Raw genomic sequence first — 16,250 nt, 5'->3', positions numbered from 1 at the left:
ATCCCCGCACAAACACACACACCATCCATTTAGGAGTTTCTTTCTTTTCGGCGTGTACGCGCTGCGGTTCCGTTCGGGCATCGTCGCCATCGGTGCCGAACGGTGTTCCCGGCAGAGGACCCGGGCGCCATTTTCACCGTGCCGGTGGAGCGATAAAAATTAAACCATAAACTTTTTTACTACCACCACACGATCGCCAGCCCGAGCGAGCCCGTAGCCCAAAAGGTGGTGGAAAATGTTGCATTTTGTGTCTTTCCGAAAGTCGAAAAGCCATCCCGAACGACGGGGCAGGGACTACGAGGCCTACGCGAGGTTTATATGTTGGGTGAGTTTTGTTTTTCTTCAGCACTGGGGCTCAAATTTTCACACAAAAACTTTTCCGCCCTTACCCCGCTTAGCGGAGGAACGCCAGCGACAGGGAAACGGCTGTAGTTTTCGACCATTCGCTCCCCTTGACAGTAGGAGGAGGGGAGGTGGGAAATTGGGGAAGTTTTCCGGCGAGAACATGCTCTGACCTTCGGCCTGCGAAAACAACGGCTTTTACAAAACGCAAAAGTTTGCACATTTTACGATCGAAATTCCGAGGGTCGTTCTGCCACTCCAGCGTTTGCTTCGACGAAAGAAAAGCCGGTCTTATGGCGAGAAAAGTGGAAAAGACATGTGTGAGGGGAAGGAAAGGAAATGAGAGCCTGTATAACTGGTATCAAACGAATCGAAGCACCGGAAGTCTCCGGGATCCGGAACCGTGGGGAATGAACCAAAAGAAGAAGAAAAAACAAACCACTCCACCGAAAGCGCGCACAGAGTTCACATATATATGTATTGAGCCGCATCGTGGTGGCGTGCGCCAGTAGTATGGGGAAATTTAATTAACTTTTGGTTAAGTCCTTGACCATCTCGGCCCACCCATCCCGGCTGTTTCCTGCACATCTGTTCGGATTCCCGGCGGGACAATCGATAGAGTGTTGGGCCGCTGGAAAATGCCCGCGTGGTTTCTGTGTAAGGCAAATTTTCTTTTTGAGGTTTCCTTCTTTTTGTAATTATCGGCATCGAGACCTCACCTAACGCGACTCACAACCGAACAGCGGTTGGGTAGGAAAATTAAAACAACCGACTGGAAAAGGGAGAAAAATTGAATCAATTAAGCATGAATCAAAGCATCGTCGAATGACTGCTTGGAACGATAATAGGAGAGAAGAGAAAAAAAAAACAGAACGAACGGCGAAGTAAACAACCATCTCTTTTAATTATTCAACAGCAAATGTTCATTTAACATCGTTTTCCCACATTCTTTCAACATTCATGGCACATTGTGTCTTCGGCGAGAGGAAGCGTTCGTCCAAAGTGAACCGAAGAAAAAAAAACACAGGAAAACGAATACCAAAAACAAAAAAACGACCCGTAACGACAGGAAACGTGTGAAGATCAAAGCGAACCGGTTGTTTGTAGTGAAAAGACAAAGAGAGAAAAAAAAATGCAATTTCGTGACTAAGCCCCCCCCCCCCCCCCCTCGCTTGCCACGCGATTCGGAGCCGGATAGAAAATCCGGCAGGGATATGCTCCTTCGGCCGTCGGTCCGCCGTGGCTCGAAACAGCCGAAGGGATGTAATTGATATTAATTGAATAATTTAGTGCCGCCACGTTGTCATTCCACCCAACGAATCGGTGGAAACAGTTTACTTTACGAAGAAAAAAAATTTTAGGATACGGAAAATCAAGCACAGACTAAATCGATACTCGTTAGAGGGTGTACAATGTGTGAAAATTTGCAAATAAAAATTAATGTTTGGAATTTACATTTAAAAAAATTTACCTATTTTTAATTTACGTTTTGTTTATTGAGTAGTAAAAACTAATGGATAATGGAATTTAAACTGAATAAGACACTTTTAACACGTTTTCAAGCAAATCTTCAAAGGACCGACACTCGATGGAGGCGCCAGGTCATTGGAAACATTTTTTGAAAATTGGACAATCTTAGTACTTGGTTGGATTCGTCTTTTCTTTAAATCACATTCAAAGGTACGGATTAGACAGTCCAGGACGTATATTGTGTCAAGGACTGCGCGCAAAGGGAACATTACTCCGTACGCTAACGATGATGCCGCTCGTATATTACCCAGCGGCATCTGTCCGTTCGTTCAACTTCACGAGCACCACACGGGGGTTCAACCACGGAAATCATCAAACCACACCGTAATCATCTCGTTTACCTCATCCCGGCACCTTAAGCGACGGGACACGCCAACAAGGTGAGTCAACGCAGAACGGCATCACGCTTCCACTGCGGGGTTTTATCGTCACGGTACCCGGAATATTGAGTCTATTTTTGGACCTGAACCAACCGAACGGTCCTTGTCCTTCCCACCCCGCCCCCCTTCGGGGTGGAAAATTCGTTCGACAAATTGACGACTTTCCATCCAAAACCAGCGCCCGCCCCGAGCAACAGCCAAGGAGCGTGAGCGTTCTTCACAGCAAACGGAATCTCCACGATGCTGAGGGGGAGGGGTGGGGGTGCTCTTGTGTGTGTTATCGCGTGGAAAACGATAAAGCAAACAATCCGATTCCCAGTAGCAATTCCCTCCATCCGTCGTCTTCCCGGCGAACCGCTCTATTTCGGACGGAAAAAAACGAGTTAGGAGAGGACGTGCCAAATCGAAAAATATGCACGATGCCCTGGGCTCGTTTGTTTGGCTCTTGCGCGGAGGAATGTGTTTACGATATAATACACCGAAAATACCAATAACAGTACGATTTCTTCCCGCAACGAGAGAGGGAGAGAGAGAGGAAGATGAGAGTTGCGAGTGTGTGTGTGTGTGTGTGTGTGGCAAAAAGAAAACCAACCAACCAACAATCGTTGCGCGTACACACAGCAGTTCGACCTCTGGCAGTCGTAAGACGAAGATGGAAGTACGGTTTTGGTTGTACGATTTGCTGGGGCTGGGGAGAGTTTTCGGGAATTCCCCCCGCCAGTTTCCCATTCCTCCAACCCTTCCCCCCCAACCCGCGGACAACGAGGAGCACACAACATTCCAATCTACACACATCGGCGACCAAGTCGGCGCATGCACACAATGGGTCCGATTCGCCAAACGATCGGTCGTGTGTTGGGCCAACAACCATCGACCAACAACGTCGCGCTGTGCTGTGTGAAGCCAAAGCCATCGTTCGCCATCATCATCCCCTATATCTCTAATGCCGGCGGAGAAATGTGAATGAACGAGCGGACGCATGCGCCGTTCGCGAGTCGCTACGAGCTACGGCGGAATTTTACGATATCGCAAACTACCACCCCCTCCCTGCCACCCTTCCGACCACTCTCACCCATCCAACCAACCACCCCCAGGCCGTAGTACACACACCCGATTGCATAGTAGTCGCTCTCGAACTCGCGACTCTCGCATCTCAGCCTGCATCTCAACGCGGCACGTTTCTGCTCGCGCGGGAGCGAATGCCTTTCTCAGCGCCATACGACACCCCATCCACCCCATCCACCCGCCGCCTCCTCATCTCATCCACAGCAGCATCATCAATGAACTTTGACGCCGCGGTACTCACCGCCGATGAAGGAGCTCACCCGGTCGACGCTGCTAAGATGCTCACCGCGGAGCGTGGTTTCGGCAGGACTCGAAATGGTAGTATAAACGGAAAGTAAGGAAAGGGGGAAGGAGTGGGAGGGGGCGGAAACATACTACAAACGAAATGAGCGCCGTTTTACGATACACTACGAAAGGATGCCCCGTGCGTCAGAGCGCAATGTGTGTTGTGTTTTTCTTAGCGTAAAAGCGCGTCCCGCCGCTTTCCCAAAGGCCGCTATCCCTTGGACGACCCCTCTCCCCAACCACCTTCAACGAACGAGAGAAGGAAAACGGGTTTTCCCGAAGCTTTTTTCTCTCTCGTGCTCTTGAAGACAGCGCCATTCGGTCGTGGACTGACTGGCTCTCGAATGTCTTACGAACGACGTCTACGATAGTGTAGTGTTTTTTTTTCCTCTTTTCTGTGCACCTTTTTCTTCCTTCACGCAGCAAATGGTGGCCAAGAATGTGAAGTTCAGCGTTTCCTAGACGAACACACAGTAGCGTAAACGCGTTGTTTCGCTTTTCGATTTACATCACATCACCGATCATCGACACCATTCGGATATGAATGCCTTCTTTCGTTAAGACACCTTTTGCATCCTGTCTCTCTTCCTCTCTATTAATCATTATGCTGTAATGTCTAATGGTTGCCTACTCTCGCCCATGTTTCAAAGTAAAACACCCCACAGTCGGCGAACCGTGAATCATTTGTCAAATTGTGGTACTTTTACCCCCCAAAAACTCAAGCAAAACTAGGATTGATTTTCGAACATCTCGCAAATGAGCCGCGGTCGTTGTTGCGCCAAAAAGGAAAAAAAATGGTGCCAAATTCATGCCAGTTAGTTCTATTAATATCTTCGCCAAATCGGCGTTCGATCACTTAACTCACGTACCGCGCCTCATTCCACTTTTCACGCACAACCGTTTTCGCGTAGCGGAGACTAGGTTTTTTTCCTTTTCCCAAACAGCACCGATTTGGTTTTGCAAGGGAAAAGGGGAAAACATGCTGCGTGCGAATCAATATCGAGCGTCGTCGTCAGCGGGTCCGTGAATGGCATGCCTATATTTTCGGGCCAAAGTGATACTTTTTCACAGAAAGAATACTCGTAAATTTATTGACGAATGATGGATGAATTGTCGCCCAGTGAAAATGAAACAAATTGAATGAATAATCTATCTCCTGTCAAAGTAGATCATATTTTATCATCTTTGCCTTGTCTAGGAAATAGTAAAAAATTTAAATTAAAATCTACCAAGCCGATGTTATTGAATAATCATAAAAGGACAAAAGCTACTCTCGTTAACTAATTTTACAAAATGAAACCTTCGCATTACATAAAAAGCTAAAACTCGTAAAAATGCAGTCCGATTTGAACACCCCCCCATTAGGCAAGAAAATGACAGACCGAAAAAGAAGAAGAACCAAGAAAGTGACAGTGCCCACCCATTAATTTCAACTATATTGCAATGCGGATTATGGAACCAGCAACATTAATAGCAAATCACCGAAGGCACAAAACCGGGCAGGGTCGGGGGGTTCGGGTCGACCGCCCCCTACAGCGGAGTATGATTTGGACCTTTCATTACCGACGGCACAACAACCCTTTCGGTAGTGTCCCATACCCTGCTCCCCCATTCACCCCCATCACCTCAACAGAAGCGGTCACATCGGTCGTTCGGTTTTTCGGGCGCCCTTGGAGTGTCCTTCCTCCGTGGACCAGCAAAAAAAAAACCCTGTACGTACGGCCGAAGGACGAAGAAAAAGTGCAAAACACTTGCCGAATCCATGACGTACCGGAGAGGAGTTTCAAAGGCATTTTCCCCAAAATGGCAACGTTGTAAAACAAAGACCATAATCATTTACGGTACCGGAGCGACGTTTAATCCGAAAATCCCTGCACTTCAAGCGAACAATGGCCATGGAAAAACAAAACTATCAATACACGGCACGATCGGGGCAAACATTCTCCCCAGCCGCATAAAGAAAAGGGCAGTGAAATTAAAGAAAGCTGAAAGAATTCACTTAACCTTTAACCTGTCAGCGATGGCTCGTAAAAAATATACGATACAATTCGTTCCACCACCACCGGCTCCGATGCATGCAGCAATACACTTTGGCGGGGAGGGGGAGGGGAACTGATGAACTGGGCCGGGGGATTGTCGACGGCGCGAGAAAAGACCCGCTTAACCATCTCTTAACCTGCCTCCTTGCCCGTTCTGAAGAGATGGTGGTTCCTCAAGACGGTGCTTATTTTTATGGGTACACCTTCTCGGCCGTAAAAGGGGAAAATAAATCATAATTAAAGCCAGTTTCCGTTGCTCGTAGATGAAGAATGTGTGCAACTCAGCATCAGCCAGCCATGGGGAGGGGGGGAAAAACGGGGGAAAAACCGGGACCTCTTCGCCGAAGATTCTTCTGCGGAAAGCCCAACAAACACCCAACACTCCGAGTGAAACGATGGCACCTTAAGCCTTCAGCCTCTGCCGGTACACGCCGATGATGCTAGAGGGTGATGGTGGTGACGTTGGGACACTTTCCAAGTCGCACACAAATCTTAATTACGACCATACTCGCTTTCCCGGGGGGGGCACAAACGTCACGACAAGACGGCCGGCGAAAGAGTTACGGACCGGGGCCGGGTTTGAGGGCAAAGCGCCAGCACAAGGACACGCAAGGACACTGGCGTGGGCGCTCTCGGGGTGGGTGGTGGGGTTCGAAATGGGGAAGCAAACTTTGACCCTCCACCCTTTCCATTTTGGGGTGCTTTTGGGGAAGAAGTCTCTTCTCGGATCAAACCCCGTTTGACTTTTCTTCCCCCTCCCTCCCTCCGGAAGTGGACGCTGCTGGGGGAGGGGGGTTGGTCAATTTGGCACCCTTGTCTCTTCGGAGCCACCCACAGCCAGCCGGTACTTCAACTCGCCCGTTGTAATAATCTAAAAGTATGACCAAGTCGTCGCATACCCATGGTCTGTTTCGGACGTTTGCTTTAATTGCAGCAAATCAGCAAAACCCCCGGGTGCGGGGTGATATCTGCAGGGCTCTCCGTTCAGGCTTGCCACTCTCTCCTACACACACACACACACACACGCAAACGATGGACGACTAGAACGGAGCCGTCGACGACGACGACGGTCAGTTTCCTCTTGGGTTAAATGCAATGCGATTTTCCGCTGAATGTCAAACACACAAGGCCGGATGCTGAGCGAGGCTTTCGGTGGTCATCACTCCCATCATCCCTGCCTCCCCCCGGTACTAGGAACTACTCAAAAGCAGCACAAAATGTTCACGCTTCCGTGCAGCAGCCATGAAGTTCGGCAGGACAGCAGCCATTAGCAACAATTACGCCAAGATGAATTTTGTTTATTGAAGCGACCGAAGAGTTGGGTTACGATGATGGGCCCCCGGGGGATGGGGGTGGGTTGAGCCCTGTTGGGTCGGATCGTGGGAGGCTTTTTTTATTTCTCGTGGAAACGAGCATAATTTTTGAGACACACTGGACACAAACGAAGTTAGTTTGGCCGGCGGTTTGCGAGCGTTTGCGTCCGCGCGGAGGGAGGGGGAGGATAACGGTGGAGTGGAAAACTTTTCCGATGCCCAACCAGCGGAAAATGTTTTGCGAAGCTAGGACGGCCACGTGCCGGTGCCAGCAACCAGTCAGTCAGGCCTTTGCCAAGTAATCAATTATTCGAAGAAATCTAGTCCTTCGGAAGCCACTGGGGAAGGGGCAATATCGTTTCCGAGAAAGGAGAACATGCAGAAGATGGTAATACTTTTCAGTTGCGAAAACCGTTGATCGAAGCTGGAGGATAACAAATTAATTTCGCAGAAATAGCAATCGCAAAGATCGAGGGTTTTTATGTTTACATCCAATTTATGCATGACGAAAAACGGGAAAATCTATTATTTGATAATAAAAACAAGTGGAGTATTATAAATCCCAACTCGTGGCATTTAATTCGGGCCTTTAAGTAGTGAAAACGTTATGTACCATAAACTTTGAGAGGCTATGAAGCCTCATTTTCATCGCGGTTTCTTGGCCAGCAAACCCCTTTTCTAAAGGGTATCGCAATTGCTAATTGAAAAGTAAGTTTAAACCCAAAAGTAAAAAAGAAAAGTATGTTGCTAATTGAAAAGTAAGTTCAGGGTCCTCCAATCGGACAGTTCTGATCTGATAAAAAATAAACAAATTGTAATTCTTTTTTTCAAAAATCAATAAACTGCTACTGGTTGGTTGTATTTATTTTATGCATTATGCCGTTCGTCGCCTGCATCCCCTTCCTAATGAAATGAACAAACACGCGGTTAGTTTATTAATTTTAACCACCAACGGACAATTTAACCACCAACTCTCAACAAGCGAATGGATGCAATCGAAAAAGTGACAAGCAAAACCACATAAAAACCCCCAACAAACTCGTTCAATGTCACCGAAATGGTTTTCCTCGGTACCGCTTCTCATAAACTGATCGGACAAGTAGGAGCATTCGTGAACAAAACAACAAATTGACCCCCCTAACAAGCCAACGAACCATCGACCATACAAACGCTAAAGTCTAATCACTTTTTGCAGCGAATGGCACAAAACCGTTGGCCCAGTAAATATCGGCTGCAGCAAAATTAGCGGACGCTGTGGAACGAAACAGGCGAACGGAAAGGACAAAATAAAAGGCTAAATGGGTGACTTGTCCGAGATTCGCGTTAGTTTGCGCAGCTGGGAAATTAACTCTTCGGTCGGTATATTATTTTTAATGTCTTTTAATCGTCCACGCGGGTGGGTGGTGGCGGAAGTGGGACGGGCGAGGACGGGCCAAAATGGGCCCCCCATTAAATTTACTCCTCGCGCGGCGCGCCAACATTAACACACGCCCCATTGCAGGCTTTAAAAAATAACTGCAAATGATTGCGCGAGTAATATCTATTTCTTCCAATTCAGCTCAATTCACGCGCGCCACACACACACACACACATTTGCGATACTTTTATGTTTTGTTTTCTTGTTTCCTCTGTCTATATGTTTAGGGGAGCAACACAAACCGTGGCCAATACTTTCCGCATTTGCTTTTGGCTGGACTTCAGCGAGTAATTGACACTCTCCTTCACCCCGCGCGTAGTTGGAAACGTTTTGGGGTTGGAGTTTCGGTTTGTTTGTTATTGTTGTCGTTCCTCTCTTCTCTCTCTCCTCTTCTCTCTTTTCCAATTGATCCCCCCACGGCGCTTGCGTGTGAAATGAACCATTTGATCGTGACGTGTTTGGTTGGTGTAAGCGAATCTTGGGAAAAGTGCTTGTTTGGCGGCGCATTCGGACGAGATCCGATGGCGCTGCTGACACGGATGATTTGCTCGTTTCCGTTTTCGTCAGCTCATTCGATTGTTTTTAGCGGCGATTTCTTCACATAGGCTTAAATTTTCCTACTATTTAGTGTCACGCGAAAAGGCTTGACCATTGGACAGTGACTACCCGGTTTTTGTCAAATGGTTTGCCGACTGCCAAACATTTATTTTTAACATCGTTGTAAAACGTGCTGTAATCAATCCTAATTAATCGGGGCTGGTTAATTTTCGAGCTTAAACCCTCAGTCACGACATGAGCTGGTGTACAAACTGGGTCGTCATCTGTCGCACAAACCAATCCATGAGTAAAAGATAGGGGATTAGTTTTGCTCAATTTTTTTTTTTGGTTCCAAATAGACTTCTAAACATCCAACCATGTCTTATAGATTAAGCAAATTAGTAAAGCGCAAGTTCCAACCGAACGGTCGTAACCGGAAATTCGTCCTGTTTTGCTGAACGCCCTCCATCAAAATACACCAATTATCACCCGCTGAAAAGCTGGTAATAAAGTGATTTCCAAACGGCGCAAAACACGTCCCAATTCGCCGTCATTTGATAGTCACGCAGGCTGCTTCCTAAGCAGGCTCCTGAGGTGAGGGGAGGATGTTTAGGTGGCCCACCCGGCGTGGCGTGGAAGAAAAGAAGCGCTGTTCTATTAACATAAACTTCAAAATTACATCCGTTTCGCAGCGGAGCGCACACGGGCCACACCTTTTGGCCACCGTGAAAGGGAGGGGGAAGGGGAGGGCGGGGGGGGGAGTGTTCTCGGTGGAGCAGCGAAAATTCCTATCAAAACCCCGGGCCGGTGCTTTATTAAAAATACAATTCATGCGCCCTCCCCAGATTATATCCGTCCAAATTGTATTCCCAAGCACGTGCCATAAAAATGCCGGCTCAAAAAGTTACGCCAAAAAGTACAACCTGACCTGAGGGAGGGAGGGACACCAGACCGACCAGACAGCATAATATATAGCGACCGTGGCCGGCACGGGGAAATGGAGGGGGGGCCGTGCCTTATGCTTTCCTTCGCGTACTACGACGAAACGTTGCAGTATCGTAAAACTGAAGCAAATTCGAAGGAGCAGCGGGCAAACAAAACAACAGCGCACCCTAAGAGGAAGAAGAAACACAAGGAGACACATAAAAGGCCTCCGCCCCGGAAAGCCCTTACCAACACCGGGGGATTATTCGATGTGGGCCCGCGAGGAACCGCGTGTCCGCGTACGTAGTGTATGTAGGGTGAGCGTTTTGGCCGCTGCCGAAAGCATAACCTTACTTTTCGGCACCCGCCGCCGGTGCAAAGCAGGCGAACAACGCGCGAAGAGAGAGGAGTACGGGACGGCGGAAGGGAAAACGAAAAAGTAAAACCGGTGCAACTCGCTACTTACTTAGCTCCATCTCGTGCTCCTGTATCAGGTCGTCCTCCTGCTCCAGGTCGCCGTCCGACTCGGTGCCCGAGTCATGGCCGTCAATCTGCGGGGAAAAAAGGAGACAGAAAGGCAGAGAAAAAGCATTACTTATGGTCCACCGGTCCGTTGCTCTTACTGCAGTACGTCCGCTAGCGCGATGGGGGATGGCTTCGTTCGTTTCAAGGCTCCTCCCTGGGATATCCTTGGATGCCGGCCAGAAGCGTTTTAATCATGGACAATGGCACATTTTTCGTGCAAACTATTTCTGTGAGGCAGGAGCTTTCGTTTACTTTTTTTACCAACCAGGTTCATTCTCTCAACTTGTCAATATTTTTATACAACCTAAAGCAAATTCCGAATTATGTAATATTTATAAGAACATTAAAGCGTTCAATTGATCTACCTTTCAAGTGAACCCTTTTCGATGTTTAAAGTAGGGATCATTGCTTAGTCGGACTACTCCATCTAGATCCGGCTTTATGGTGGACACGGATGAACACAACGCACTCGTCGCTAATACCTTTGTCAAAGAAACAAAACCCGCGATCTTTCGAAGTGAAAAACGACAACCGACCGAAGCACGAAACGTCCATCCACCAAGAAGAAGATCGGCCTAATCGAATAATTCCATAATTCATTCTTGGTTGGCGAAATTCCCAATCCTTCCTCGGCCTGTGCCGTTGTGCAAGCTACAACCTTCTCCTAGCCCTGCGAAGACTTTCTTCTTCAGGTCAGAAGAACACGCCGGTAGGAAGCAGGCAAACTTTCCACCGCAAGCAAAGGGAGACCCCGTTCGACGAACCGCGTTCGTCCATTTGCAGATGAGCAAATTTGGTATCCGGCCGGGGGAGGGTGGAGGGTCCCGCGGGGCAACCGATTACACATTCCTGCTAAGTGTTTGACTATCATTCCCCGATGCGGTGCGGAATACATTATATTACTCGTATATTTATATTTCATTTTGGGAGCCACAGTTTATTTACTCCCTCGGCCTCGGGCCGGCATTCGGCATGGCGATCGGTTGTGTCGTTGCTTTCGTAGTCCACCACCACCACCACCACCACCACCGTCCTGACTACCGAGGCGCAAAAAGCCGGGGAATCTCTTGCAAGAACCAGTTCCCGGTCGATTCTTTCCTCTCGCCAGCAGATTATCCTCTTCTTGGCGCACTCTTCTGATGCTTGCCTCTTTTATTCTTCGCCGTTCTCCTTCGCGTAACTGGCGCGTAACAACGATTTCGTTTGCGCAAGCCAACCGAGGCACGAAGGAACACGTTCGCTTTTGTTTCCTCCTCCAACCGCGTTAGCGTTTTCACCTAATTCTCTCCGTTCCTTTCCGCGGTTCTGTCTTCTGGACCGGGTTGGGCTGGGCCGGGCCGGCCAAGCTATCTCGTCCTCCCATCGACGGTGGTTGACTTCTATTTCACCTTCCTTTCGCTCGTGACTTGAGCGTTGCCCGGCCGCTCGGCTCTGTGATTCGGAGGTTGTAATTTGCACTTCGCAATTGCTTCGTACCGCTCAGCATAGCCCAGCCGCGACACGACCTTTTCGGAGCCCAGCGTCTAGGGTGCCAATCGTGCGGTGGCGCTAGTACAGCATCAGCACTTTCCGGGCATGCTACAACAAAACTTTGGCATGCTTTTATTCGCGCCCGCTTGACAGCTTATTGTTTGTGGTCCATTACTTCATAGGCCAGGGGGTGTTTGGGGTGTAGGGCAAAGGTCTCTCCGTCAAGACGACAACCCTTCCACTCGCATCCAAAAGCTAGCGACCCGTCATCTGTTCGTGTTCCTTCACTTCCCGGCATTCTCCCTTCGCTTCCTTACTCCTGCTTTTCCCTCTTCTTCTCGGACGGTCCCATTGCAGTCGTGATAGTATTTGCGTCAACCACCCTTCCCCTACCCCCCCTTTCCCCTTGACCACGTCACAGGGTAGCGATTGTAAACGCGAATGACGTCCGTCGGATTGAGCACGCAGACAGAACGGAAAACTAATAGAACCGATGACAGAGTGTTCGTAGACACACGTTGAAAAGCGTTACTATAAACCGTTCCGTTTCCGCGAGTTGCCTACACACGTTCGACTAGAATGCGACACCTTGTTGTTCATGCCCGTTTTCTTACCTCGGAATCACAATATAGATGAACGATTGTTGTTGATGATGGTTCGTAGTTAGGTTGACAAGAGGCCCAATGGACCAGACAATTGTCTTTTATAAAATTTACTACCATGTAAAGCTCATTGTGTAACGCATTATATCATTTAACACGTTCCGTACCGCGTTACCCAAATATGGGTGACAGCAGTTCTAGTTCTAAAAAGTTTTTGACCCATAAATAAATGAAAATGCAACATAAACATTATTGTAATATTTTATATAAATTTTTGGGAAGCTAAATTTTTGCTTGGCTTTCGAAAACAATCGGTTTAACAAATATTATAAACAAATTGTAATTTGAAAAATTGTACTAAAACTGTGCTAAAACGCTTGGTACGTTGACACGTTGACTGCACACCTTTTTAGTACAATCTTTTTAACAAAATTTGTTTATAACATTTGTCAAACAGATGGCTTTTGAAAGCCAAGCAAAGACTTAGCTTCCCGAAGAACTTGTTTTTAATATTACTATAGTTTTAATTTATTTATGGTCTAAAACTTTTTAGAACTAATCACTGATGTCATCCACTTTTGGGTGACGTGGCAGTCAACGTATTAAAAACTGAAACTGAAAGACAAATTCGTACTAGAGTCAAAGAAACGAAACATTGAGCCTAAGTAAAGTTCAAAATGTATCTACTATAACCATATTTATACCAAATCGAACGTTATAGAGGATATTTTTAAATATTAGGATACAAAGAAAAAAAAAATCAGGTTGTCGTATTTAAAAATTCTGATGTCATAATATACATCGAGCGATGCAATATAATGATAAAAAGATGAATTGTTTGATTCGAAGCTACATTGGATTGACCATTTTACTGTTATAAGCTTACTTTTAACTGTTTATAATACATTTTTTCTCACGTAGCCCTTCGCTTGCTCCCTACCCTTACATTCGCCCAACATAAAGAAACATTTCAGGGGAACCCTTTTGATCTCTCACACACGTCGTCCCTGACGAAACGAAACCATAAAACCGTCTAGCTAGTAAACCGGTACCAGAGGTCCAGCTTACAATTGTACGAGCGTTTTTGGGAATGTTTATCACATTGCCCATTATGGAGATTTTAGGGCGTTGGGCACGCGGAGGGGCGGAGTACGCAACTCTCGACGACATAATGAATTCCACGAGCATGCAGTTGTTGCACTTGGCGAAACCGGTCCGACCGAAGGTAGCAAGCAGTCCGTTGTCCAAAAATCAGTTGCAGCATTCCTTCAACCGGACCGGATAACGAAGCAGAAAGGCCGAACAACAGTTAAATGTGTGTATCCTTTAAAAACTACGAAGGAAAAAAAACATGAAATAAACAAAGAAATTAAATAAAACGGTAAATCGTTATTAACGCACCGCGTTAGCCTTCCCAACACCGACTGGTTTTCTGTTAAGCGATTCCATTACCGATGGATCGTTGCCCAGAAAACGTTGAATTTGCGATCCCAACTCGACACTTAACATGACACTTTTGGCCACTCGAGGGAATGCACTCCCAACTCCCGCAGTTTGCATTCGAAAAAGCTTTAATGTAACGGACCGGTTTGACATGCGCATTGTACCATACACCCCCGTTCACTAACGAGGAGGGGGGTGGGGGAGGTCAAGGTTAATGGGCTTCTTCCTGCCAACTTCCTGCTGACTTTCCCTCCATTGGGTCACATTTTCCACACAGGTTACAACCCCCGGGGAACGTTTACACCAAGTACTCACATAAACCCCCAACGAGAGCGCAGAAAACAATAGCGTTCGATCCGTTATGCTCCTCCCCACGGGGGAGGCAGGGAGAGTCTCATACGCACTTTCCTAACCAACCCAACCCCCATCAACCTCCCCCCTTCGTTGCGCGGAAAAATCGGTCATTTTTCTCGACCAAAACACCGTGACGGCATTCGTGCACCGGCCGATGGTGAGTCGCTGATTTTCGCCACAATTTATCCATTTTCCGTTTTCTTCTTGTTCTGCATCGGTTTACTTGCAAACCAGACACTGAGAACAAACACACCACCGGCTTTCGATGGGTCATGTAAATGAACAACAATGGACACGGGTGGGTGTGGCTAGGCCTATTGTACGGAAGATTCGGTGTTCTTTCTTTTTTACATGTTTGCTCCCATTACATCGCTCACATCTTCCGCGAGCTTGGGACCTGCACCACATACACACACGCACACCGGCTGTTTGAATCATACGATGCGTGGTTCAGTTTCCCTGCGGGGTGGGGGAGCATAGTGCCAGTGAGCAACCATACTTCTCCCCGAGGTCGATGGATCGTGTATTATAGTCATTTGATCGGAATGCCACGTCTTCGAGCCCCTTCGAGCTGAATGTCTTCCTCAATCTCCGTGCCCGTTGCTCTGTAATCATTCTTTTGTTGTGTGTCGGGTCAATCTCTTGCAAGCCCTCATCTAACGATCAACGCTCACGCAAATCGCGGCCACACAAACGCACACACACAACATACGACGCCATATACCAGGAAGCGGTAGAAGGTGGCCAACCCACCGAAAAGCTAATTATGCTGCCTCCCAACAATGGGATGATGTTGTTTTTGCGGTAAGTACGAACGAAGTAAGATACATCATATTTTCCATAACAACAGCTGAAATTCAAACCATGGTGGAAATTTTGCGACTAAAAGGTCAAGTTGGCACTAAAAAACGAGTTTTCACGAAAGATAAATGAATTAATGTTCTCAAGTTCCTTTTAGACTTTCAAATTTTAATTTTGATTTTAATTTTAACGCCTTCACAGTCCTGCCAAGTTGAGAAATTGGCTCAAAAAATTGTCACACTGTTTTTTTTTACATTTCTGTATAGTTTTTGGTCTAGAACCGAAGAAAAAAATTAAATTTTTCAATTGTCGTTGGGATTTTATTGATTAAATAAAATCCGAGCCAGGCTCGGGCAAAAATGTCAAGGGGTTAAACAATGATTATTTTTTACACACATTTCAAACTATATTATTTAATTTTTTAATTATTTTTCATTTTAAATATTTAGTTTCATAAGTTTAGTTTACATCTTGTTCAGACACTAAAGTTCGATTTATGGTCGTCAAATCTATGTTTAGAATTCTTTTTTTTCTATTTATGAACCGCTTATTGCGTAAACATACAACCTACTCCCCCATAACGCATATTAGATTACTGTTCGTTCTATTTTACAGAGTACATTTACACTTGATTGACGATTAACGAAACGGTTGCATTTGCTTCACGTTTCTCCAAAAAAAAAACCCTCCGTTTTTTGCTTCAACCGTCGATCATTCATTATTTTCGCCATCCAATTCCAAGCCCCAGAAAGTGTTTTCCATAAATGGAGCGAACATTGTGTGTGCATGTTCACTTTCATGTCCGTTTCGCCGATCGCAACCAAGCATAACTCGGTGCATTCGTTTTTCCTCCATTGAAGGACACCTTCCAACGGTGGATTGGGAAAACAACATCAGAAAAAAGAAAACCGAGCGCCTTTTCTATATGTATATTGTTATTTTATCTTCTTTCCATGGAAAATGGTAACAACGGGACGAAGGAGGAACGACGCCACAACGGAACGCGATGATTCCGCTATAGTGTGCGCACGTCAATTGAATTGCATTCACAATTGCATTATTACACAATGCAGTTCCCTCCCGTACTGCAGTCCATCTCTCGCTCGGGTAGGACCATTTTCTTCTAGCCCGTTTTGCCAATGTGTATCACCTCTAATGATGATGTATCACGCACTTCGCTGTTTTCCCCTTCGCGGCCGGCGAAGAATGCAACCACGGTGTGT

General features: G+C 46.8%; 1 protein-coding gene across 1 annotated transcript in view; it reads right to left on the bottom strand.

Annotated features, from left to right (window-relative positions):
• Positions 1-16,250, bottom strand: part of LOC131290758 (uncharacterized) — a 50,192-nt gene that overhangs the window by 17,716 nt on the left and 16,226 nt on the right. Inside the window, exon 2 of the mRNA XM_058319936.1 lies at positions 10,299-10,383. Coding sequence (XP_058175919.1) covers positions 10,299-10,383 — 85 coding nt within the window. The remainder of the gene's footprint in view (positions 1-10,298; positions 10,384-16,250) is intronic.

Source organism: Anopheles ziemanni, chromosome 2, assembly GCF_943734765.1.
Source record: "Anopheles ziemanni chromosome 2, idAnoZiCoDA_A2_x.2, whole genome shotgun sequence".
NCBI lineage: Eukaryota > Metazoa > Arthropoda > Insecta > Diptera > Culicidae > Anopheles > Anopheles ziemanni.
The sequence above is the reverse complement of the archived record's forward strand: the minus strand, read 5'-3'. Positions and strand labels throughout refer to the sequence as shown.